Here is a 24035-nt window from a genome sequence, read left to right as displayed (position 1 = left end):
ACCCATTGCTCCCTCTCCAGGGCCATCCGGGCACGGACAAGACAAAAGACAACAAGAATTAGGTGCAGGAGTAGGCTATACGGCCGCTCGAGCCTGCTTTGCCATTCAATACGACCATGGCTGAACGTCAACCTCAACTCCACTTTCGTGCCTTAACCCCATCTCCGTTGAGTCCACTGGAATCCAAAAATCTATTGATCTTAGCCTTGAGTATACTCAATGCCTCAGCATCCGCAATCCTTTGGGATAGAGAATTCCAAAGTTTCACAACCCTCAGTGAAGAAATTCCTTCTCATCTCAGTCTTATATGGCTGAACCCTTTTCCCGAAACTGTGCCCCCTCGTCACTGACTCTCCTTCATACAGCGCATCCTCAATCTCTCTACACATCAAACAGCTTCTGGACCTCCCCCGCCTGCATCGGATAGCGGCTCGTCGATGCTCCGTGCCGGCCCATCCTGTTCATGTCGACTTTATCCTTCCACGGGACCTCTGACTTTCACCCTGGCCTCCCTACTATTGGATCCCATTCACTACTACATTTAAACAGCCTCTGTAACCTGAGCTTTTCCCCGTCCATTCGCATGAGCACTTTGGCTGCCGCTCCGGACCCGAGCCATTCAATATTTTTTCCACTTTTGCCCCTATTTCCTTTTTCTCTCTATCCCTCCCTGACTGCTCTCTCCTGTCATTATACCTCCTTTCATCTCTCCTCTCTCGGATACTCTGCCTGCCTAAATCGCGACCCCAACCCTTCATTACTCTGCGACCTTCCTGCTCTCCTGCCGCTGTTCCAGATGTGACTCCCTCCTAGATAAGCCTGCAGCTTCCCTCTGTGCCTCTCTTGGCATATTTCGGAGGGCCCATCGTGGCACTCGTCGCTGCCTCCTCACGATCAGCAACCCCAACTGTCCCATCCTGCTCTCTCGCCGACCTTCCCGCCCAGCACGCCCACTGGGGGCTAATCTTGCCGATCTCCTCGTCCAACTCACTCCCTCCTCCCCCAACGCTAACTTTGTGGATGCAGGCAGTGGATCAACCATCACCAACCCTTGTCGCATCTCTCTCCAGAATGTCCGTTCACTTGTGAACAAGGCCCTTCCCATCCATGAGCTGTTCGTGGATGATGGCATCGACATCGTGGCCCTGATGGATGCTTGGTTGAGTGCGATGAAACCTTACCCTTAAATGAAGCCTGGAGTAATCAATTGTTGGAGATTTTAAAATGTAATCATTGCTTTTCCTTTCTCCTCTCTCTCAATCCATTCTATCCTGCCCCTCTTTCTCCTCTCTCTCTCAATCAAATCTATCTTGCCCCTCTTTATTTATATATCTGTACCTGATCCTTCACCATCCTTCTCATGCCTTCTCATTTCTTTTGCAATCCTTAAATCTCATTGGCTACGGTCCCATCATTCACTGAGGTCCCAGATGCCCTCACCATTATCAGCTTGCACTTGCAGCGAGTTACAGGGCAAAGCAGTTTGAGCTGAAGGCCACAGGAAGAAGTCTGTCTAACTGGGCATGCCACAAGATGCCCGCTCCAGCCCAATAAATTCCTGATGACAGGGTTTTTTTAAGCTTCCCTCAAATGGTGGAGAAGTTGCTGATGGTCATGGCAGGGCAGGTGGAGAATGCAAGATACAGTCTTGCATTGAGATAAAGTTCTGTTGGAACTTCCACGAGTCACTGTGGGCTTCGTTTGTGGCTGTCTTCTAATTAAACCCCTACTGAGCCAAACAATTAGCACATCCTATTGTACAAGAAGAAAGCTTAAAATGTATTATTCTCTTTGTGACTGGTATTCTTACAACTGGCAAGTCTTGGTTTATATGGACAGAAGTTTATTTTGTTGTGTGCTGAGTTTAAGTGGAATCAAACTCGCTGCTTCATCAGGCGCCTGTAAAGAGGCGAGGGCCCAGGGGCAGCACGGGCCAGCCCACACTGTGATGTGTGCGCAGTAGGTCCGTGCAGCAGAGCAGGTCTCCAGTCGTCTTGGGTAACCCTTGCCACTGGACCAAGACTTAGCTCTGTCAAGCCCATGTGATGGCTGGTGTGCAATGGCCACCACACGTTGAAAAAATCCATGCACAGGCATCTTCCAGCCTTCAAGATGTAGTTCGGGATCCAGAATATTAGGTCCTTCATTGAAACACCTGTGACCTCGTCCCTTTTTGGTGTGGAAGCGGGTCATCCTCGATACGAGGGATCGTCTATGATGATGATGAGATGAAGCCTCCCCAGCTGGCTATACCTTCCACTACTTGCCCCGCTCAGACCGCCGTGTTGACGGTGTGACTCTCATCACCAAATCACACCTTGGTCTGTTCCCCTACTCCCCCGGCACTTTCTCCTCCTTTGAGAATCTCACCCTATTCCACCCCTTTCACCTCTTGTTAAGTCCTGACTCTAATGTACTGACTCACACGAGACACATGCTGAAGTCAAGGTCACTCAGGACCTGCACCTTTAATTCCAGCTCTCCAGTGCTGCACTTACCTGAGACCTCCCTTTATATACCTCAGTGGGACAGGTATGGAGTGTCTCCTGCAAGTGCACCCCTGGTGGTAAGGTATGCTTATTGTTACAGGTCATATCCAGTTACAGTCATGTATAGCATGGTAAGATACAGTTATATACAGTAATGTGAGATACATGACATCACCCTCCCCCAAGGTCTTATTGCCTTTAAAGATTCAGTCTCTCAGGTGGTCTGCGCTCTCACGTGGAGCGTCTTAGTTGTGGTTCAGTTGTTTGCCTTGGTGCCTGTTCGGTGTGATTGCTGGTATCTTGCCTAGGCTGTCTGTTTCGTTCAGTGTGATTGCTGGTATCTCACCTGGGCTGTCTGTTGAGACTGCCCTTTCCTCAGGTTGTTTCACCTGTCTGTCCACCAGGTGTGGTGTGAGTTCCACATTGTAGTCTGCCTCTGGTTCTTCAGTGTTATCAGTGAATCTACTTTTTACTTGGTCTACATGCCTCCGGCAGGTTTGGCCATTGTCCATTTGTACAACTAGTAGCCTGTTTCCCTCTTTGTCTGTTACTGTCCCTGCAAGCCATAGTTTAGCACAAACACTATGTCCCCTAGCTCATTCCACCTCCCCCTTGAATTTCGGTCATGGTACTCAGTTAGCTTTTGACGCTTAGCCTCAACAATTTCATGCATGTCTGGGAGAATTAACGAGAGCCTGGTCTTTAAGGTTCGTTTCATCAATAGTTGCGCGGGGGGAACCCCAGTCAATGAATGCGGACGAGATCTGTATGCCAGCAGCAGTTGCGACAGGCGGCTCTGCAGCGTGGGACCTTGGATTCTGAGCATGCCTTGTTTAATGATCTGCACTGTTCGCTCCATCTGGCCATTAGAGGCCGGCTTGAAAGGTGCCGTCTTAACGTGATTTATACCGTGGTCAACTATAAAATCGTGAAATTCTGCGCTTGTGAAGCACGGACCAGTATCACTGACCAATATGTCAGGAATGCCGTGCGTTGCAAACATGGTTCTAAGGCTCTCCACAGTGGTGGAGGTGGTGTTCGAGTTTAAAATGATGCACTTGATCCATTTTGAAAATGCATCAACGACTACGAGGAACATTTTGCCCATGAATGGGCCTGCATAGTCTACATGCACCCGTGACCACGGTTTGGTGGGCCAGGGCCAGGGGCTTAGGGGGGCTTCCCTGGGGGCATTACTGAGTTGGGCACAAATGGTGCACCGACGGACGCAGAGCTCCAAGTCTGCGTCAATGCCAGGCCACCAGACATGAGATCTGGCTATGGCCTTCATAAGGACGATCCCCGGGTGCTCGCGATGGAGCTCCCAGACAAACACCTCCCTGCCTCGTAAGGGCATAACTACTCGGCTGCCCCACATCAGGCAGTCTGCCTGTAGTGAGAGTTCATGCATGCGCCTATGGAAGGGTTTGACCTCCTCGGGGTAGGCATCGTGAGCCTCTGCCCAGTCACCGGTTAAAACGCATCTTTTAAATAGAGATAACGTGGGGTCGCTGGTTGTCCAGGCTCTGATTTGGCGAGCCGTCATGGGCGAACCTGTGGATTCAAAGGCATTGATTGCCATGACCATCTCACAGTCCTGTTCGTCGGACCCTTCTGTGGTCGCCAGGGATAGCCTGCTAAGCGCGTCGGCACAGTTGTCTGTGCCTGGTCTGTGCCTTATCGTGTAGTCGTAAGTCGTCAGCATGAGTGCCCACCGCTGACTGCGCGCCAAGGCGTTGGCGTTGATTGCCTTGCACTCGGATAGTAGGGACGTGAGGGGTTTGTGGTCAGTTTCTAATGCAAACTTGGCCCCGAAAAGGTATTGGTGCATCTTTTTGACACCGTACATGCAGGCGAGTGCCTCCTTCTCAACCATACCGTACCCGCGCTCCGCCCGCAAAAGTGACCTGGAGGCATAAGCAACGAGCTGCAATTTACCCGCATCATTGACGTGCTGTAAAACGCATCCGACCCCGTACGCTGACGCATCACACGTAAGGACTAACTTTTTACCTGGGTCGAAAAAGGCTAAAACACTCTTGGAACATAGGAGGTTGCGTGCCTTATTGAAGGCGCGTCCTTGGGCGTTCCCCCAAAACCAATCGCACCCCTTTCTGAGCAGCACATGGAGAGGCTCCAGCAGCATGCTCAAGTTCTGCATAAAGTTCCCAAAGTAATTGAGTAGCCCGAGAAAGGCGCGCAGTTCCAAGACATTCCATGGCCTGGGTGCCAGGCGAATCGCTTCGGTTTTGGATTCGGTTGGGCGGATTCCATCAGCGGCAATCCTTCTGCCCAAAAATTCAACCTCAGGCGCGAGAAACAGACACTTGGATTTCTTAACTGATCCAATTAACTTAGTACTTCCTCAAGATTGCAGAGATGAGAGTCGGTGTCCCTGCCCATGATGAGTATGTCATCTTGACACACAACTGTCCCCGGGATGGACTTGAGCAGACTCTCCATGTTGCGGTGGAATATAGCAACTGCCGACCTGATGCCGAATGGGCATCAATTGAACACAAAAAGGCCTCGATGTGTGTTGATGTTGGTGAGTAGCTTAGACTCTTCGGTCAGTTCTTGCGTCATATACGCAGATGTGAGGTCAAGTTTCGAGAAAAGTTTTCCTCCAGCCAATGTGGCAAATAGGTCCTCCGCTCTGGGCAGTGGGTATTGATCCTGTAGGGAGACTCTGTTTATGGTAGACTTGTAATCCCCACAGATTCGCACGGATCCATCAGGCTTCATGACAGGGACGATGGGGCTTGCCCAATCGCTGAATTCCACGGGAGAAATTATGCCTTCCCGCAGAAGCCGGTCCAGTTCATTTTCAATCTTTTCCTTCATCACATAAGGCACAGCTCTAGCCTTGTGATGGACCGGTCTGGCATTCTGTGTGATGTAGATTCTAACTTTAGCCCCTTTGAAGGTGCCCACACCTGGCTGAAAGAGATGTTCAAAATGACTTAGAACTGTTGAGCAGGAGGTCCGTTCCTCTGACGACATGGCGTGAACATCATCCCATTTCCAATTAAGTTCTTCCAGCCAGCTTCTCCCCAACAGGGCTGGGAGATCCCCGGGGACAATCCACAGGGAAAGTCGGTTCACCATCCCTTTGTGTGTGACTGAGAGCATGGCGCTGCCGAGGACTGGAACGATTTCTTTAGTATAGGTCCTTAGTCGATCTTTGTGAGTTTTGGTCTGTTGCTTTTGTGTGGCCACAGCTGTTCAAATTGTTGAACGCTCATGAGGGATTGACTGGCCCCCATGTCCAGTTCCATGTTGACGGGTATCCCGTTGAGTAGAACCCTCATCATAATTGGAGGCGTCTTGGTGTAAGAACAGTGGACATTGATCGTGTTAACCCGCTGTACCTTGGCGTCCCGTGCACTGTTCCAACCGTCTCCTGGTCCGCTTTCCGACCCTTCCGATTCGTATACCAGCTGAGCTGCTGTTTTTTTGCACATGCGAGCCAGATGCCCTGTGTAGTTGCAGTTTCTACAAACGGCATGTTGAAATCGACACACCCTGGTTGAGTGCCTTCCCCCACATCTCCAACACAGACCGTTTCCATTGTTTCCGAAGGATGAGCTGCATCTGGCTGATCTCCCTTGAACTTCTCTCAATCTGTTGTTGATTGTTCGCATTGTGGGTTGATGAGGTGTGATCGGTCGTTCATGTGGCCCTTGATTTTGATGGCTTCTGGCGCCACTGTCTGCTGTTGAGGGCCTGCTCTCCTGCCTTTGTCTGTGTGTGGGGGTCGCGGTTTGTTTCACAATGTGAACCCCTTGTTCCGATGCCTCGTTGGTTGTCATACCCGAAGTATAGATCAGCCTCGTTTCTTCTTCGCCTGCAAGAACGTCTGTGCGACCAGTGCTGCTGCCTCTAGAATCAAGTTCTTAGTCTCTATAAGCTTTCGGAATATTCATGCGTGGCCTATTCTTTCAATAAAAAAGTCTCTCAGTACTTCTCTCCTTAGTTCATCGGGGAAATCACATGAACTAGCCAGCCTCCGAAGTTCCGCCACGAAGTCGGGTATGCTTTGGCCCACACAGCATCTGTAGTTATAGAACCTGTGTCTGGCCATGTGTAGGCTGCTCGCTGGTTTCAGGTGGTCTCTCACCAATGTGCTGAACTCCTCAAATGACTTCCTTGCTGGTTTCTCTGGTGCCAGCAGGTCTTTCATTAAAGCGTATGTTTTCGAGCCACAGCTGGTCAAGAAATGGGCTCTTCTCTTGTCTGCCTTATCATCGCCCAGCCAGTCTTTGGTCACAAAGCTTTGCTGGAGCCTTTCTATAAAGTCATCCCAATTGTCTCCAGCATTGTATTTCTCATCTGTGCTGTTGGTAGCCATTCTGTGGATTCTGTGATCCTGTAACTCGTCGCCACTGTTAAGTCCTGACTCGAATGTACTGACTTACATGAGACACATGCTGAAGTCAAGGTCACTCAGGACCTGCACCTTTAATTCCAGCTCTCCAGTGCTGCACTTGCCTGAGACCTCCCTTTATATACCTCAGTGGGACAGGTATGGAGTGTCTCCTGCAAGTGCACCCCTGGTGGTAAGGTATGCGTATTGTTACAGGTCATATCCAGTTACAGTCATGTATATCATGGTAAGATACAGTTATATACAGTAATGAGATACATGACACCTCTCATTTAAAATTCTCATTCCTTACCACCCACCCAAGTATGATAAATATTTTATTACAATATTTTGTCACTACTTCCCTCCCTCAGCCACTGCACCGAGCAACTTCGCATCCTCGGTGATTTCAACCTCCATCTCAATTCACCATGCTCTCTCTCTCCTGTGAGTTCCACAGCCTCCTATCCTCCTATACTCTCTCCCTTACTTGTGCAGTTTTCCAATCTGCTGGGACCTCCCCAGAATCCAGAGAATTTTGGTAAATTACAACCAATGCATCCACTATCCCTACCACTACTTCTCTAAAGACCCGAGGATGCAAGCCATCAGGTCCAGGGGATTTATCTGCCTTTAGTCCCATTATCTTACTGAGCACCGCCTCCTGAGTGATTGTGATTGTGTTAAATTCCTCCCCCCTATAGCCCTTGACTATCCACTGTTGGGATATTGTTAGTGTCCTCTACCGTAAAGACTGATACAAAATATTTGTTCAGAGTTTCTGCCATCTCCATGTTCCCCATTACTAGTTCCCCGGTCTCACCCTCTAAGGGATCAACATTTACCTTAGCCACTCTTTTCCTTTTTACATACTATTTGTTTTTATATTTCATGCTAGTTTACTTTCATAGTCCATCTTCCCTTTCTTAATCATTTTTTTAGTCATTCTTTGCTGGCTTTTAAAAGCTTCCCAGTCTTCTGTCCTCCCACTAGTTTTGGCCACTTTGTATGCCCTTGTTTTTACTTGGATACCATTCTTTATTTCTTTAGTTAGCCACGGATGGCTATCTTTTCTCTTACACCCTTTCCTCCTCACTGGAATACATTTTTCTTGAGAGTTGTGAAATATCTCCTTAAATGTACGCTACTGTTCAATAACCGTCCTACACTTTAATTTTCTCTGTCCACTTTAGCCAACTCTGCCCTCACACCTTCATAGTCTCCTTTATTTAAGCTTAGTACGCTGGTTTGAGATCCAACTTTCTCACCCTGCATCTGAATTTGAAATTCAACCATGCTATGGTCACTCATTCTGAGTAAAGGTTATGGGGAGCGGGCAGGGAAGTGGAGCTGAGTCCATGATCAGATCAGCCATGATCTTAGTGAATGGCGGAGCAGGCTCGAGGAGCCAAATGGCCGAATCCTGCTCCTATTTCTTATGTTCTTAACCGCCGCCGCGCCCCACCGCCCGAGATGTCTGCGCTCCTCTAATTCTGCCCTCTTGAGCAATCCTCATTTGAATCGCTCAATCATTGGATCATTGGTGGCCGTGACTTCTGTTGCCAAGGCCCCAAGCTTTGGAATCTCCTGCCTAAACCTCTCCGCCTCTCCAACTCTCTTTCCTCCTTCAAGACGCTCCTTAAAACATAACTCTTTGACCAAGATTTTGGTCGCCTGCGCTAATTTCTACTTATGCGGCTCAGTGTCACATTTTTTTAAATCGCATAATACTCCTGTGAAGCGCCTTGTGACATTCCACTACGTTAAAGGCACTATGTAAATACAAGTTTTTGTTGTTGTAGTTCTAGACTCACCAGCCAGGGGAAACAGCCTCTCAGCATCTACCCTGTCAATCCCTCTCAGAATTTTACATGTTTCAATAAGATCACCTCTCATTCTTCTAAACTCCAGAGAATATAGGCCCTCCAGAGAATATAGGCCTGGTCTACTCAATCTCTCCTCATAGGACAATCCCCAATCCCAGGAATCAATCTGGTGAATCTTCGTTGCATTCCCTCTCAGATAAGGAGACAAAAATTGTGCACAGTACTCCAGGTGTGGTCTCACCAAGGTCTTTTACAATTGTCGTAAGACTTCCTTACTCTTGTACTTCAACCACCGTTCAATAAAGGCCATCATGCCTTCCTAATTGATTGCTGTACCTGCATGCCAGCTCTCCGTGGTTCCTGCAGACGAACACCTGAACTGGTCTCTGAACACCAACATTTATTACATATAAAACACAAAATGCTGGAAATCTCAGCGGGTCAGGCAACATCTTTGACCTGAAACATTAACTCTCTCCAATGACCCGTCATCAGAACTGGCGAATGTTTGAAATGAACAGATTCTTAAGGAGCACTGAAAGGGGAGGGAAGAACAAAAGGGAAGGAAGATTTCCAGCAGTTTCTGTTTTTATTTCAGATTCCAGCATCCGCAGTATTTTGCTTTTGTACCAACATTTATTAGTTTTTCACCCTATGAAAAATATTCTCGTGGTGCGCCGGCGAGAGGCTTGGGAGGTGCGTGGAGAGGCCTATAAAAAGGCCCAGCGTCCGTGAGTCATCGGGAGTCATGGTGCATCGGGAGAGGCTCGGGAGGTGCGTGGAGAGGCCTATAAAAAGGCTCAGCGTCCGTGAGTCATCGGGAGTCATGGTGCGCCGGCGAGAGTCTCGGGCGGTGCGTGGAGAGGCGTGGCTTGTGCAGCTACAGGAGAAGGCAATAAAGAAGTAGAAAGAAATCGAAACGTGACATCACAGCCAAGGGGGTAAGTGATTGGTTGGTGATTGGTGAGTAGCTTTTCATTTTCTTTCTTTATCAGTAAGTAACCTTTAGCATTGTTGTTGCCAACTTAAGTGTATCTAAGGGTTAAGTCATGGCAGGAGAGCTCGGACACATGTTATGCTCCTCCTGTACTATGTGGGAAGTCAGGGACGCTTCTGGTGTCCCTGACGACTACGTGTGCGGGAAGTGTATCCACCTCCAGCTCCTGACGGACCGCATTGCGGTACTGGAGCTGCGGGTGGATTCACTCTGGATCATCCACGATGCTGAGAATGACGTGAATAGCATGTTTAGCGAGTTGGTCACACCACAGGTAAAGGGTACTCAGCCAGATAGTAAATGGGTGACCAGCAGGAAGAGCAGTGTAAGGAAGGTAGTGCAGGGGTCCCCTGCGGTCATCCCCCTGCAAAACATATACACCGCTTTGGGTACTGTTGAGGGGGATGACTCATCAGGGAGGGGCAGCAGCAGCCAAGTTCATGGCACCCTGGGTGGCTCTGCTGCACAGGAGGGCAGGAAAAAGAGTGGGAGAGCTATAGTGACAGGGATTCGATTGTAAGGGGAATAGATAGGCGTTTCTGCGGCCGCAACCGAGACTCCAGGATGGTATGTTCCCTCCCTGGTGCAAGGGTCAAGGATGTCTCGGAGCGGGTGCAAGACATTCTGAAAAGGGAGGGTGAACAGCCAGTTTTCATGGTACACATCGGTACCAACGATATAGGTAAAAAAACGGGATGAGGTCCTACGAGATGAATTTAGGGAGCTAGGAGCTAAATTAAAAAGTAGGACCTCAAAAGTACTAATCTCAGGATTGCTACCAGTGCCACGTGCTAGTCAGAGTAGGAATCGCAGGATAGCTCAGATGAATACGTGGCTTGAGGAGTGGTGCAGAAGGGAGGGATTCAAATTCCTGGGACATTGGAACTGGTTCTGGGGGAGGTGGGACCAGTACAAACCGGACGGTCTACACCTGGGCAGGACCGGAACCAATGTCCTAGGGGAAGTATTTGCTAGTGCTATTGGGGAGGAGTTAAACTAATATGGCAGAGGGATGGGAACCTATGCAGGGAGGCAGATGGAAATAAAAGGGAGACAGAAGCAAAAGATAGAAAGGAGAATAGTAAAAGTGGAGGGCAGAGAATCCCAAGGCAAAAAACAAAACGGGCCATCTTACAGCAAAATTCTAAAGGGGCAAGGTGTGTTAAAAAGACAAGCCTGAAGGCTCTGTGCCTCAATGCGAGGAGTATTCAGAATAAGGTGGACGAATTAACTGCGCAGATAGCAGTTAATGGCTACGATGTAATTTGGCATCACAGAGACATGGCTCCAGGGTGACCAAAGCTGGGAACTCAACATCCAGGGGTATTCAACATTTAGGAAGGATAGACAGAGAGGAAAAGGAGGTGGGGTGGCGTTGCTGGTCAAAGAAGAAATTAATGCAATAGTAAGGAAGGACATTGGCTTGGATGATGTGGAATCGGTTTGGGTGTAGCTGCGGAATACCAAAGGGCAGAAAACACTGGTGGGAATTGTATACAGGCCACTTAACAGTAGTAATGAGGTTGGGGAAAGCATAAAAAAAGAAATAAGGGATGTGTGCAATAAAGGTACAGCAGTTATCATGGGCAAATTTAATTTACATATAGATTGGGTTAACCAAACTGGTAGCAATGTGGTACAGGAGGATTTCCTGGAGTGTATTAGGGATCGTTTTCTTGACCAATATGTGGAGGAACCGACGAGAGAGCTGGCCATCCTAGACTGGGTGATGTGTAATGAGAAGGGACTAATTAGCAATCTTGTTGTGCGAGGCCCCTTGGGGAAGAGTGCCCATAATATCGTAGAATTCTTTATTAAGATTGAGAGTGACACAGTTAATTCAGAAACTAAGGTCCTAAACTTAAGGAAAGCTAACTTCAATGGCATGAGGCGTGAATTGGCTAGAATAAACTGGCAAATGATACTTAAAGGGTTGATGGTGGATAGGCAATGGCAAACATTTATAGATCACATGGATGAACTTCAACAGTTGTACACCCCTGTCTGGAGTAAAAATAAAACAGGGAAGGTGGCTCAACCGTGGCTAACAAGGGAAATTAAGGATAGTGTTAGATCCAAGGAAGAGGCATATAAATTGGCCAGAAAAAGTAGCAAACCTGAGGACTGGGAGAAATTTAGAATTCACAGAGGAGGACAAAGTATTTAATTGGGGAGGGGGGGGGGGGGTGCGAAATAGAGAATGAGAGGAAGCTTGCCGGGAACATAAAAACTGACTGCAAAAGCTTTTATAGATAAGTGAAGAGAAAAAGATTGGTGAAAACAAACGTAGGTCCCTTGCAGTCGGATTCAGGTAAATTAATAATAGGGAACAAAGAAACGGCAGACCAATTGAACAAATACTTTGGTTCTGTCTTCACGAAGGAAGACACAAATGACCTTCCGGATGTACTCGGGGACCGAGGGTCTAGTGAGAAGGGGGAACTGAAGGATATCCTTATTAGGCGGGAAATTGTGTTGGGGAAATTGATGGGATTGAAGGCCGATAAATCCCCAGGGCCTGATTGTCTGCATCCCAGAGTACTTAAGGAGGTGACCCTAGAAAAGTAGATGCATTGGTAATCATTTTCCAACAGTCTATCGACTCTGGATCACTTCCCATGGACTGGAGGGTAGCTAATGTAACACCACTTTGTAAAAAAAGGAGGGAAAGAGAAAACGGGTAATTATAGACCGGTTAGCCTGACATCAATAGTGGGGAAAATGTTGGAATCTATTATTAAGGATGAAATAGCAGCGCATTTGGAAAGCAGTGACAGGATTGGTCCAAGTCAACATGGATTTATGAAAGGGAAATCATGCTTGACCAATCTTCTGGAATTTTTTGAGGATGTAACTAGTAGAGTGGACAAGGGAGAACCAGTGGATGTGGTGTATGTGGACTTTCAAAAGGCCTTTGACAAGGTACCACATAAGAGATTGGTGTGCAAGATCAAGGCACATGGTATTGGGGATAATGTACTGGCGTGGATAGAGAATTGGTTGGCAGGCAGGAAGCAGAGAGTTGAGATAAACGGGTCAGGCAGTAACTAGTGGAGTACCGCAGGGCTCAGTACTAGGACCCCAGCTCTTCACAATATACATTAATGATTTGGATGAAGGAATTGAGGGTAATATCTCCAAGTTTGCAGATGACACTAAACTGGGTGGCGGTGTGAGTTGTGAGGAGGATGCTAAGAGGCTGCAGGGTGATTTGGACAGGTTAGGAGAGTGGGCAAATGCATGGCAGATGCAGTATAATGTGGATAAATGTGAGGTTGTACACTTTGGTGGCAAAAACAAGGCGGCAGAATATTATCTGAATGGCGGCAGATTAGGAAAAGGGGAGGTTCAACGAGACCTGGGTGTCATGGTTCATCAGTCATTGAAAGTTGGCATGCAGGTACAGCAGGCGGTGAAGGCGGCAAATGGCATGTTGGCCTTCATAGCTAGGGGATTTGAGTATAGGAGCAGGGAGGTCTTACTGCAATTGTACAAGGCCTTGGTGAGGCCTCACCTGGAATATCGTGTTCAGTTTTGGTCTCCTAATCTGAGGAAGGACGTTCTTGCTATTGAGAGAGTGCAGCGAAGGTTCACCAGACTGATTCCAGGGGTGGCTGGACTGACATATGAGGAGAGACTGGATCAACTGGGCCTTTATACACTGGAATTTAGAAGATGAGAGGGGATCTCATAGAAACGTATAAGATTCTGACAGGACGGGACAGGTTAAATCCGGGAAGAATGTTCCCAATGTTGGGGAAGTCCAGAACTAGGGGACATAGTCTTAGGATAAGGGGTAGGCCATTTAGGACTGAGATGAGGAGAAACTTCTTCACTCAGAGAGTTGTTAACCTGTGAAATTCCCTGCCGCAGAGAGTCGTTGATGCCAGTTCATTGGATATATTCAAGAGGGAGTTAGATGTGGCCCTTACGGCTAAAGGGATCAAGGGGTATGGAGAGAAAGGAGGAAAGGGACACTGAGGTGAATGATCAGCCATGATCATATTGAATGGTGGTGCAGGCTCGAAGGGCCGAATGGCCTACTCCTGCACCTATTTTCTATGTTTCTATTCTTTCTACCAAAGTCAATAATCTCCCATTTTCCCATATTATGTTCCATCTGCCACCTTATTGCCCAGTCACTCTACCTGTCTATATCCCTTTGCAGGCTCTTTGCATCCTCCTTGCAGCATACTTTCCCACCTAGCTTTGTATCGTCAGCAGACTTGGAGCAGTACACTCAGTCCCTTCATCCAAATCATTAATATAGATTATAAATAGCTGAGGCCAAAGCACTCACACCTCACTAGTTACAACCTTCCAACCGGAAAATGACCGGTTTATCCCTCCTCTGTGTTTTCCGTCCGTTAACCAATCCTCTATACATGCTAATGTATTACCCCAACTCCATGAGCTATTACCTTCCATAGCAAACTTTTATGTGGAACCATAGCCTTTTGGAAAGCGAAAAATATTACAACTGGTTCTGCTTTATCCACCCTGCTAGTTACATCCTCAAAAAACTCGAGTAAATTTGTTGAACATGGTTTCCCTTTCATAAAACCATGATTTTCCATTACCACTTCCTTAATAATGGATTCCAGCATTTTCCCAACGACTTATCGTCATAGGCGGTCTCTCGTATCGAGCATGACTTGCTTCCATGCCAAAAAAGGATGAATTCACAGGTGTTTCAATGAAGGACCTGATATTCCAGGTGCTGAACTACATGTTGAGGGGTGGAAGATGCCTGTGCGTGGATGTGGATTTTTTTAATAACTGATGTCAGGCTAACTGGCCTGTTGTTTCTCGTTTTCTCTCTCCCTCCTTTCTTGATTGTGGAAAACATAGAAACATAGAAAATAGGTGCAGGAGTAGGCCATTCGGCCCTTTGAGCCTGCACCGCCATTCAATGAATTCATGGCTGAACATGCAACTTCAGTACCCCATTCCTGCTTTCTCGCCATACCCCTTGATCCCCCGAGTAGTAAGGACTACATCTAACTCCTTTTTGAATATATTTAGTGAATTGGCCTCAACAACTTTCTGTGCTGAGAATTCCACAGGTTCACCACTCTCTGGCTGAAGAAGTTTCTCCTCATCTCAGTCCTAAATGGCTTACCCCTTATCCTTAAGACTGTGACCCCTGGTTCTGGACTTCCCCAACATTGGGAACATTCTTCCTGCATCTAACCTGTCTAAACCCGTCAGAATTTTAAACGTTTCTGTGAGATCCCCTCTCATTCTTCTGAACTCCAGTGAATACAAGCCCAGTTGATCCAGTCTTTCTTGATATGACAGTCCCACCATCCCGGGAATCAGTCTGGTGAACCTTTGCTGCACTCCCTCAATAGCAAGAATGTCCTTCCTCAAGTTAGGAGACAAAAACTGTACACAATACTCCAGGTGTGGCCTCACCAAGGCCCTGTACAACTGTAGTAACACCTCCTTGCCCCTGTACTCAAATCCCCTCGCTATGAAGGCCAACATGCCATTTTTGCCTTCTTAACCACCTGCTGTACCTGCATGCCAAACTTCAATGACTGATGTACCATGACACCTAGGTCTCGTTGCACCTCCCCTTTTCCTAATTTGTCACCATTCAGATAATAGTCTGTCTCTCTGTTTTTACAACCAAAGTGGATAACTTCATCTGCCATGCATTTGCCCATTCAACTAACCTATCCAAGTCACTCTGCAGCCTCATAGCATCCTCCTCGCAGCTCACTCTGCCACTCAACTTAGTGTCATCCGCAAATTTGGAGATACTACATTTAATCTCCTCGTCTAAATCATTAATGTACAATGTAAACAGCTGGGGCCCCAGCACAGAACCTTGCGGTACCCCACTAGTCACTGCCTGCCATTCTGAAAAGTACCAATTTACTCCAACTCTTTGCTTCCTGTCTGCCAACCAGTTCTCAATCCACATCAGCACACTACCCCCAATCCCATGTGCTTTAACTTTGCACATTAATCTCTTGTGTGGGACCTTGTCGAAAGCCTTCTGAAAGTCCAAATACACCACATCAACTGGTTCTCCCTTGTCCACTCTACTGGAAACATCCTCAAAAAATTCCAGAAGATTGGTCAAGCATGATTTCCCTTTCATAAATGCATGCTGACTTGGACCTATCATGTCACCTCTTTCCAAATGCACTGCTATGACATCCTTAATAATTGATTCCATCATTTTACCCATTACCGATGTCAGGCTGACCGGTCTATAATTCGCTGTTTTCTCTCTCCCTCCTTTTTTAAAAAGTGAGCTTACATTGGCTACCCTCCACTCCATAGGAACTGATCCAGAGTCTATGGAATGTTGGAAAATGACTGTCAATGCATCCGCTATTTCCAAGGCCACCTCCTTAAGTACTCTGGAATGCAGACCATCAGGCTCTGGGGATTTATCGGCCTTCAATCCCATCAATTTCCCCAACACAATTGCCCGACTAATAAGGATTTCCCTCAGTTCCTCCTTCTTACTCGACCCTCTGACCCCTTTTATATCCGGAAGGTTGTTTGTGTCCTCCTTAGTGAATACCAAACCAAAGTACTTGTTCAATTGATCTGCCATTTCTTTGTTCCCCGTTATGACTTCCCCTGATTCTGACTGCAGGGGACCTACGTTTGTCTTTACTAACCTTTTTCTCTTTACATATCTATAGAAGCTTTTGCAGTCCATTTTAATGTTCCCTGCAAGCTTCCTCTCGTACTCTATTTTCCCTGCCCTAATCAAACCCTTTGTCCTCCTCTGCTGAGTTCTAAATTTCTCCCAGTCCCCGGGTTCGCTGCTATTTCTGGCCAATTTGTATGCCACTTCCTTGGCTTTAATACTATCCCTGATTTCCCTTGATAGCCACGGATGAGCCACCTTCCCTTTTTTATTTTTACGCCAAACAGGGATGTACAATTGTTGTAGTTCATCCATGCCGTCTCTAAATGTCTGCCATTGCCCATCCACTGTTAACCCCTTAAGTATCATTCGCCAATCTATCCTAGCCAATTCACGCCTCATATCTTCAAAGTTACCCTTCTTTAAGTTCTGGATCATGGTCTCTGAATTAACTGTTTCCTTCCCCATCCTAATGTAGAACTCCACCATATTATGGTCACTCTTCCCCAAGGGGCCTCGCACAATGAGATTGCTAATTTATCCTCTCTCATTACACAACACCCAGTCTAAGATGGCCTCCCCCCTAGTTGGTCATCTAGACCTCGACATATTGGTCTAGAAAACCATCCCTTACGAACTCCAGGAACTCCTCCTCCACCGTATTGTTTCCAGTTTGGTTAGTCCAATCTATATGCATATTAAAGTCACCCATGATAACTGCTGCATCTTTATTGCATGCACCCCTAATTTCTTGTTTGATGCCCTCCCCAACATCACTACTACTGTTTGGAGGTCTGTACACAACTCCCACTAGCGTTTTCTGCCCTTTGGTATTCCATAGCTCCACCCATACCGATTCCACATCATCCAAGCTAATGTCTTTCCTTACAATTGCATTAATTTCCTCTTTAACCAGCAACGCCACCCCGCCTCCTTTTCCTTTCTGTCTATCTTTCCTAAATGTTGAATACCTTTGGATGTTGAGTTCCCAGCCTTGGTCACCCTGGAGCAATGTCTCTGTGATATCAACCACATCGTATCCGTTAACTGCTATCTGCACAGTTAATTCGTCCACCTTATTCCGAATACTCTTCGCATTGAGGCACAGAGCCTTCAGGCTTGCCTTTTTAACACACTTTGCCCCTTTAGAATCTTGCTGTAATGTGGCCCTTTTTGTTTTTTGCCTTGGGTTTCTCTGCCCTCCCCTTTTACTTATCCCCTTTCTGTCTTTTGCTTCTGTCTCCATTTTGCTTCCCTCTGTCTCCCTGCATTGGTTCCCATCCACCTGCCATATTAGTTTAACTCCTCCCCAACAGCACTAGCAAACACTCCCCCTAGGACATTGGTTCTGGTCCTGCCCAGCTGCAGACCATCCGGTTTGTACTGGTCCCACCTCCCCCAGAACCGGTTCCAATGCCCCAGGAATTTGAATACCCCCTGCTGCACCACTGCTCAAGCCACGTATTCATCTGAACTATCCTGCAATTCCTACTCTGACTAGCACGTGGCACTGGTAGCAATCCCAAGATTACTACTTTTGAGGTCCTACTTTTTAATTTAGCTCCTAGCTCCTTAAATTCGTCTCTTAGGACCTCATCCCATTTTTTTACCTATATCATTGGTACCAATGTGCACCACGACAACTGGCTGTTCACCCTCCCTTTTCAGAATGTCCTGCACCCGCTTCGAGACATCCTTGACCCTTGCACCAGGGAGGCAAGCAGCCAGAAAGAGAGGCAGGCAGCCAGAGTGACCCCCCATGGGCCCTGTCCATCCTGGGCCTACAGGTTGCTGTATGAGCCATGCCCAAGAGCTGGTCCAGGAGAAGATCCTCCGTCTTACCCTTGCCCCTCCTCACCGGGTGGCCAAAGATTGGGAGCGTGGGGCTAGAGTGTCAGCAAAAGTTGAAGAGCAGCCCCTTCAGGTAACTATCTGGGGGCTGCAGCCTCTCACACTTAATATCTCCATGGCCCACCGACTCCTCTAGGGGCAAACATCACCTGCGGCCTGGGACTGGGGGAAGGCCATTGAACACCTGCTACCCAGGATGCTCCATCTCCCGGACTCCGGTTGGGAACAGAGACCCTGAAGCCCCGCCTACTCTGCCCACGGCTAGCGCATGCGCCGTGACTCCGCGTGGCCGGGCCTGTCACCGCCGTGCAAACACGGGGCCTGAGGCCTACACCGGGAGTTTCGAAAGATTCCCAGCCCAGCCGCCTATAATCTCCTCTCCTATCCCGGGACCATCTGTCCGATCAGAGTGTGTCTCCACCGCCCGTGCATGCTCAATGAGGGAGATCCGGGCTCAGCCCCGCTCACTGGGTGCTGTAAGCCCCGCCCCTCACGCACTCTGATTGGTTGGAGGACCAACCGGCTGCTCGGTCCTCCAGCTTCGCCCCCTCTCTTCCTATTGGTCGGGACCGCCGTCACACCCCCGGGCAATGTGAGCTGAGCATGCGCAGGCGGGCGAGAGATGGGTGGAGGGTCCAGACCCCACAGCAAACTCCGTATTATCCGCTTCACACACCCACTGTGGGCCTCAGGCCCCGAACAACAAGCTCCGACTCCGGCCTTTGTCCCGAGCGGGGCCCCCGGGGGAGGAGCAGCTGCGGGACTTTCTCTCGGTGACAGGCCGGGGAACGGCCGCCATCTTGCCGGGGTAGGGCGCATGCGCGGCCTTTCCCTGGGCCAGGAACCAGGAGGAGAGAATGTTGTGAATTTCTATCCTGGACTCACAGTCAGGGCTTTTGTAAAGTGCTGTTCCAGGCTGTGAGAAGGGCAGCATTTACAGGCCGCAAACTCACACCCAACATCAACTCAAGGCACCAGGGCAAACGCTGACTGCTCTCATTCTATATCATTCTGTGTAAACTCCTTTTACAGGGTATTAGCAGGGGAGGATTTACAGACGGGAAACTCAAACCCAACATCACGTCAAGATCTCACACAGTCACTCCATTCATCTTTACCTGAATAACAACGGCCTTTCAGTGTGGAAGGAGAAATGTTTGTCTTCTCTGTCTGTGGGAAAAGATGTCAAACATCAGTGTGACTGGAAAAGCCCCGAGACACACACACCCGAGTGAGAGTGTTCCAGTGCACTGACTGTGGAAAGAGCTTTAACCTGTTACACAGCCTGAAAAAACATCGCACCATTCACAGCGGGGAGAAACCGTACACGTGTTGTGTGTGTGGACCAGGCTTCAACTGATCGTCCAACTTGGAGAGACACAAGGACACCCGCACCATGGAGAAACCGTGGAAATGTGGGGACTGTGGGAAGGGATTCAATTACCCATCCCAGCTCGAAACTCATCATTACAGTCACACCGGGGAGAGGCCGTTCACCTGCTCCGTGTGTGGAAAGGGATTTACTAAATCATCCGGCCTTGTGACACACCAGCGTATTCACACTGGGGAGAGACCGTTCATCTGCTCCGTGTGTGTGAAGGGATTCACAGAGTTGTCCAAGCTCCAGACACACCAGCTTGTTCACACTGATGAGAGACCTTTTCAGTGTTCTGACTGTGAGAACAAGTATAAAAGCAAAAATGATCTGCTGACACACCAACGCACTCACACTGGGGAGAAGCCATTCACCTGCCCCGTGTGTGGGAAGAGATTCTCTTGGTCATCCAATCTACTGAGACACCAACTCGTTCACAGTGATGAGAGACCTTTTAAGTGCTCTCTCTGTGAGAAGACCTTTAAAACTACAAAGGATCTGCTGACACACCAACTGGTTCACACTGATGAGCGCCCATTTAAATGTTCTGTCTGTGAGAAGACCTTTAAAAGCACAAGAGATCTGCTGACACACCAACGCACTCACACTGGGGAGAGGCCATTCATCTGTTCCGTGTGTGGGAAGAGATTCACGCGTTCATCTGACCAGCTAAAACACCAGCGAGTTCACATGTGACTGTAGGGATTGGATTCTGCTGTTATTGCTGCTGTTAATCACATCCGGGACTGAACCCTGTTCTTTCTGACAGTTGGAGTTCGTTTCTGCTGATCTTATTAAACTCCAGCCAAGTTATAGAGGTTATTATTATTTTGGATAAACCGGCTGGGGTTTTACCTGCCAGCGTAGGGCTTGAGGTGAAAAACATCAGACTCATCGAACTGTCTTACATTGAACCTAATTCGGATCACCGTTTAATCTTCCAGAATCAAATGGAATACAAGCCTAGTCCATGCAACCTGTCCTCATATTTTAAACCTTTTAGCCCCAGTATCATTCTGGTGAATCTGCGCTTCAACCATCCACGGTCAATATATCGTTCCTGAGGTGCCGTGCTGATACCTGAATACAATGCTCCAGTTGGGGTCTAACCAGAGCTCTGTACAGCTGCAACATCACTTCCACCCCCTATTGCTTACTAGATGCTGCTTGATTGTACCTGTACTGTTGATGACACTCTTTGCTGATGATTGAGAGTAGGCTGACGGGAGAGTAATTGGCCGGGTTGGATATGCGACTCTCCTCATTGACCAGGGTTGGGAGTCTGCCTTGATGGTGATGGAGGAGTGAGAGCCATGAGTTTACAGATTTTGGTCGAATACAGTTCAGCTGCTGCCCACAGCTCCTCATGGATGTGCAGCTTTGAGCTGCCAGATCTGAACACGGTGGTAGTGGCACACGATACAATGGAGGGTGTTCTCAGTATGTGGACAGTATTTGGTCTCCACAAGGACTGCGTAGTAGTCACTCTGACCAATATTATCATAAACAGATACATCTGCGACAGGTGGATTGCTGTGGACGTGGTCAAGTAGGTTATTACTGTGTGTTCGCGATAGTTGAATGGTGGACTCCATTACCCAGCATGCCCTGGGCTCTCGGGCTCAGCTTTTTAAAAATTAAATTCTGCTTGCACCCTTCACTGATCCAAGATCACTTTTCTATCGTGACCAGATCTGATTAGACTTTCAACATTTTTGTAGAGAGCATTATGTTTTAATTTAATACGTTTCCTTTGGTTTTACATCTAATTTGGATATTTATTGTTTGGTCATTTTAACAATCTGACCCCCAAAATCACATGTCAACTCGCTGATGTCTCAGCCGGTAGGATGGCTGAGTGAATCTCTTCCCACACACGGAGCATGAGAAAAGTCTCTCCTCAGAGGTTGGATGAGTACCAGAACCTCTTCCCACAGTTAGAGCAACTGAACTGCCTCTCACCAGTGTGAATCGGCAAGTTGGAAAGTCTAATCAGATTTAGGGAAAGAATTGTGTTATTAACTACAATATAAGGTTAAACCAGAGTAATAGAATAGATTAGAATATAATGTGTGATGTTTATATGGGGACAGTGCAGGAAAGTGGCGATGAGGGAGAAGATCAGCCATAATCTTTTTCAATGGTGGAGCAGGCTCGAGGGGCCGAATGGCCTACTCCTGCTCCTAATTATGTCTTTTGTTCTTAAGTACCTATACTTGTGAAACTTTAATAATTAAACAAATTAACTGTAGGCAGGGTAGTTTAGGGATAATGAGAAAATTACTGAAGAAAAGTGCCTGCTGGGAACCAGGGAAAGTGTCCGTGTAAATCACAGATTAGAGAAGTTCCAGCTGTCTTTTCCTCATCTCCTGCCCAAACCCAGCAGAGAAGACAAAGAAGAGTCTGGGTTCAGAGGTGGATCAGTGCAGGGTATAAAAGTGAGGGGAGACTGATGCAAGGGGGCAGTCGGGACTGGAGACACTGGAGATCAAGCTCAGGGCGCCTGAGGTTCCATCCAGCGGGCTGACCTGGTGTCAGTTACTGTGGACACGCGGGACTTGCATCTTTACTCTGATTGGTGGGTCAATATAAGGTAGGGTAGAGGACAGAATCTGCTCATTGCATATCTCTTATTAAGGTATTAAAGGTGCTGACACTGGACTCTAAACCTGCTAATTAATAAGCAAGGCATTAACTAGAATCTGACACCCCTAAGTCTCTGCTCCTCTACATCTTTTTAACAGTTTTACCACATAATGTACATTTCCTCTGTTGTTCTTCCTCCCAAAATCGGTCACATTACATTTCTCTGTATTAAATTTGATCTGACATCTACCTGCCCCATTTACTAACCTGTGTATTCACACTGAACTCACTGACAGTCCTCTTCACAGCTGGTCATGGTCCCTCTTGGCATCTGACCCTGGAGCAAACCACAGTTTACATCCCTCCAGTCTGAAGAACCTCCATGAACCATTACTCTCTGTTTGCTGCCCTTTACCCAACTTCCTCTCCGTGCTGCCCCACTCCCTTTAAGTCTCCGGTCCGGCAGCTTATCAAACACCTTCAGACAATCCACCTACACAACACCCACTGTATTTCCTTTCTCACCGCACGGTGTTATTTGCTGAAATACTCCCCGCTGTGTGTCCTGACTGAATCCATTCCATTCCCAGATGGTGTAATGTTTGGGTCCAGTTCCCTCCTGGAGTTTGAGAGAAATCAGCTTCAACAATTGGCCAGAGTTTCAGCCAATGAGGGAGATCCGGGCTCAGCCCCGCCCACTGGGTGCTGCAAGTCCCGCCCCTCACACTCTGGCTGGAGGACGAACCGCCCGCTCGGTCCCCCAGCCCCGCCCTCACTCTTCCTATTGGTCCAGAGCTGCCGTCACTCCCCTGGGCAGTGTGAGCTGAGCATGCGCGGCCTTTCCCTGGGCCAGGAACCAGGAGGAGAGAATGTTGTGAATTTCTATCCTGGATTCACAGTCAGGGCTTTTGTAAAGTGCTGTTCCAGGCTGTGAGAAGGGCAGCATTTACAGGCCGCAAAATCAAACCCAACATCACATCTACATCTCACACACTCACTCCATTCATCAGGGCCTGAATATCAGCCACCTTTCAATGTGGAAGGAGAAATGTTTGTCTCTTCTGTCTGTGGGAAAAGATTTCAAACATCAGTGTGACTGGAAAAGCCCCGAGACACACACCCCCGAGTGAGAGTGTTCCAGTGCACTGACTGTGGAAAGAGCTTTAACACAGCCTGAAAAACCATCGCACCATTCACAGCGGGGAGAAACCGTACACGTGTTGTGTGTGTGGACCAGGCTTCAGCCGATCGTCCAACCTGGAGACACAAGGACACCCACACCATGGAGAAACCGTGGAAATGTGGGGACTGTGGGAAGGGATTCAATTACCCGTCCCAGCTCGAAACTCATCATTACAGTCACACCGGGGAGAGGCCGTTCACCTGCTCCGTGTGTGGAAAGGGATTTACTAAATCATCCGGCCTTGTGACACACCAGCGTATTCACACTGGGGAGAGACCGTTCATCTGCTCCTTGTGTGTGAAGGGATTCACAGAGTTGTCCAAGCGGGGGGGACACCATTTTATGATTTAATGTTTTAATTTTCTCCCAAAAAGAGTTCATGCACAAGGACCCCCAGGTCCCTCTGCACCGCAGCATGTTGTAATTTCTCCCCATTCAAATAATATTCCCTTTTACTGTTTTTTTTTTCCCCAAGGTGGATGACCTCACACTTTCCGACATTGTATTCCATCTGCCAAACCTTAGCCCATTCACTTAACCTATCTAAATCTCTTTGCAGCCTTTCTGTGTCCTCTACACAACCCGCTTTCCCACTAATCTTTGTGTCATCTGCAAATTTTGTTACACTACACTCTGACCCCTCTTCCAGGTCATCTATGTATATTGTAAACAGTTGTGGTCCCAGCATCGATCCCTGTGGCACACCACTGACCACCGATTTCCAACCCGAAAAGGACCCGTTTATC

General features: G+C 48.0%; 1 protein-coding gene across 1 annotated transcript in view; it reads left to right on the top strand.

Moving 5' to 3' along the window:
• LOC139232773 (zinc finger protein 850-like) overlaps positions 1 to 21193 on the top strand; it is an 81486-nt gene extending 60293 nt beyond the window's left edge. The window contains exon 4 of the mRNA XM_070863273.1: positions 19518 to 21193. Coding sequence (XP_070719374.1) covers positions 19518 to 20216 — 699 coding nt within the window. The 3' untranslated portion in view covers positions 20217 to 21193. The remainder of the gene's footprint in view (positions 1 to 19517) is intronic.
• The last annotated feature ends 2842 nt before the right edge of the window (positions 21194 to 24035 follow it).

The sequence above is a fragment of the Pristiophorus japonicus genome, chromosome 20, assembly GCF_044704955.1.
Source record: "Pristiophorus japonicus isolate sPriJap1 chromosome 20, sPriJap1.hap1, whole genome shotgun sequence".
In the NCBI taxonomy this organism is placed as follows: domain Eukaryota; kingdom Metazoa; phylum Chordata; class Chondrichthyes; family Pristiophoridae; genus Pristiophorus; species Pristiophorus japonicus.
The sequence above is the reverse complement of the archived record's forward strand: the minus strand, read 5'-3'. Positions and strand labels throughout refer to the sequence as shown.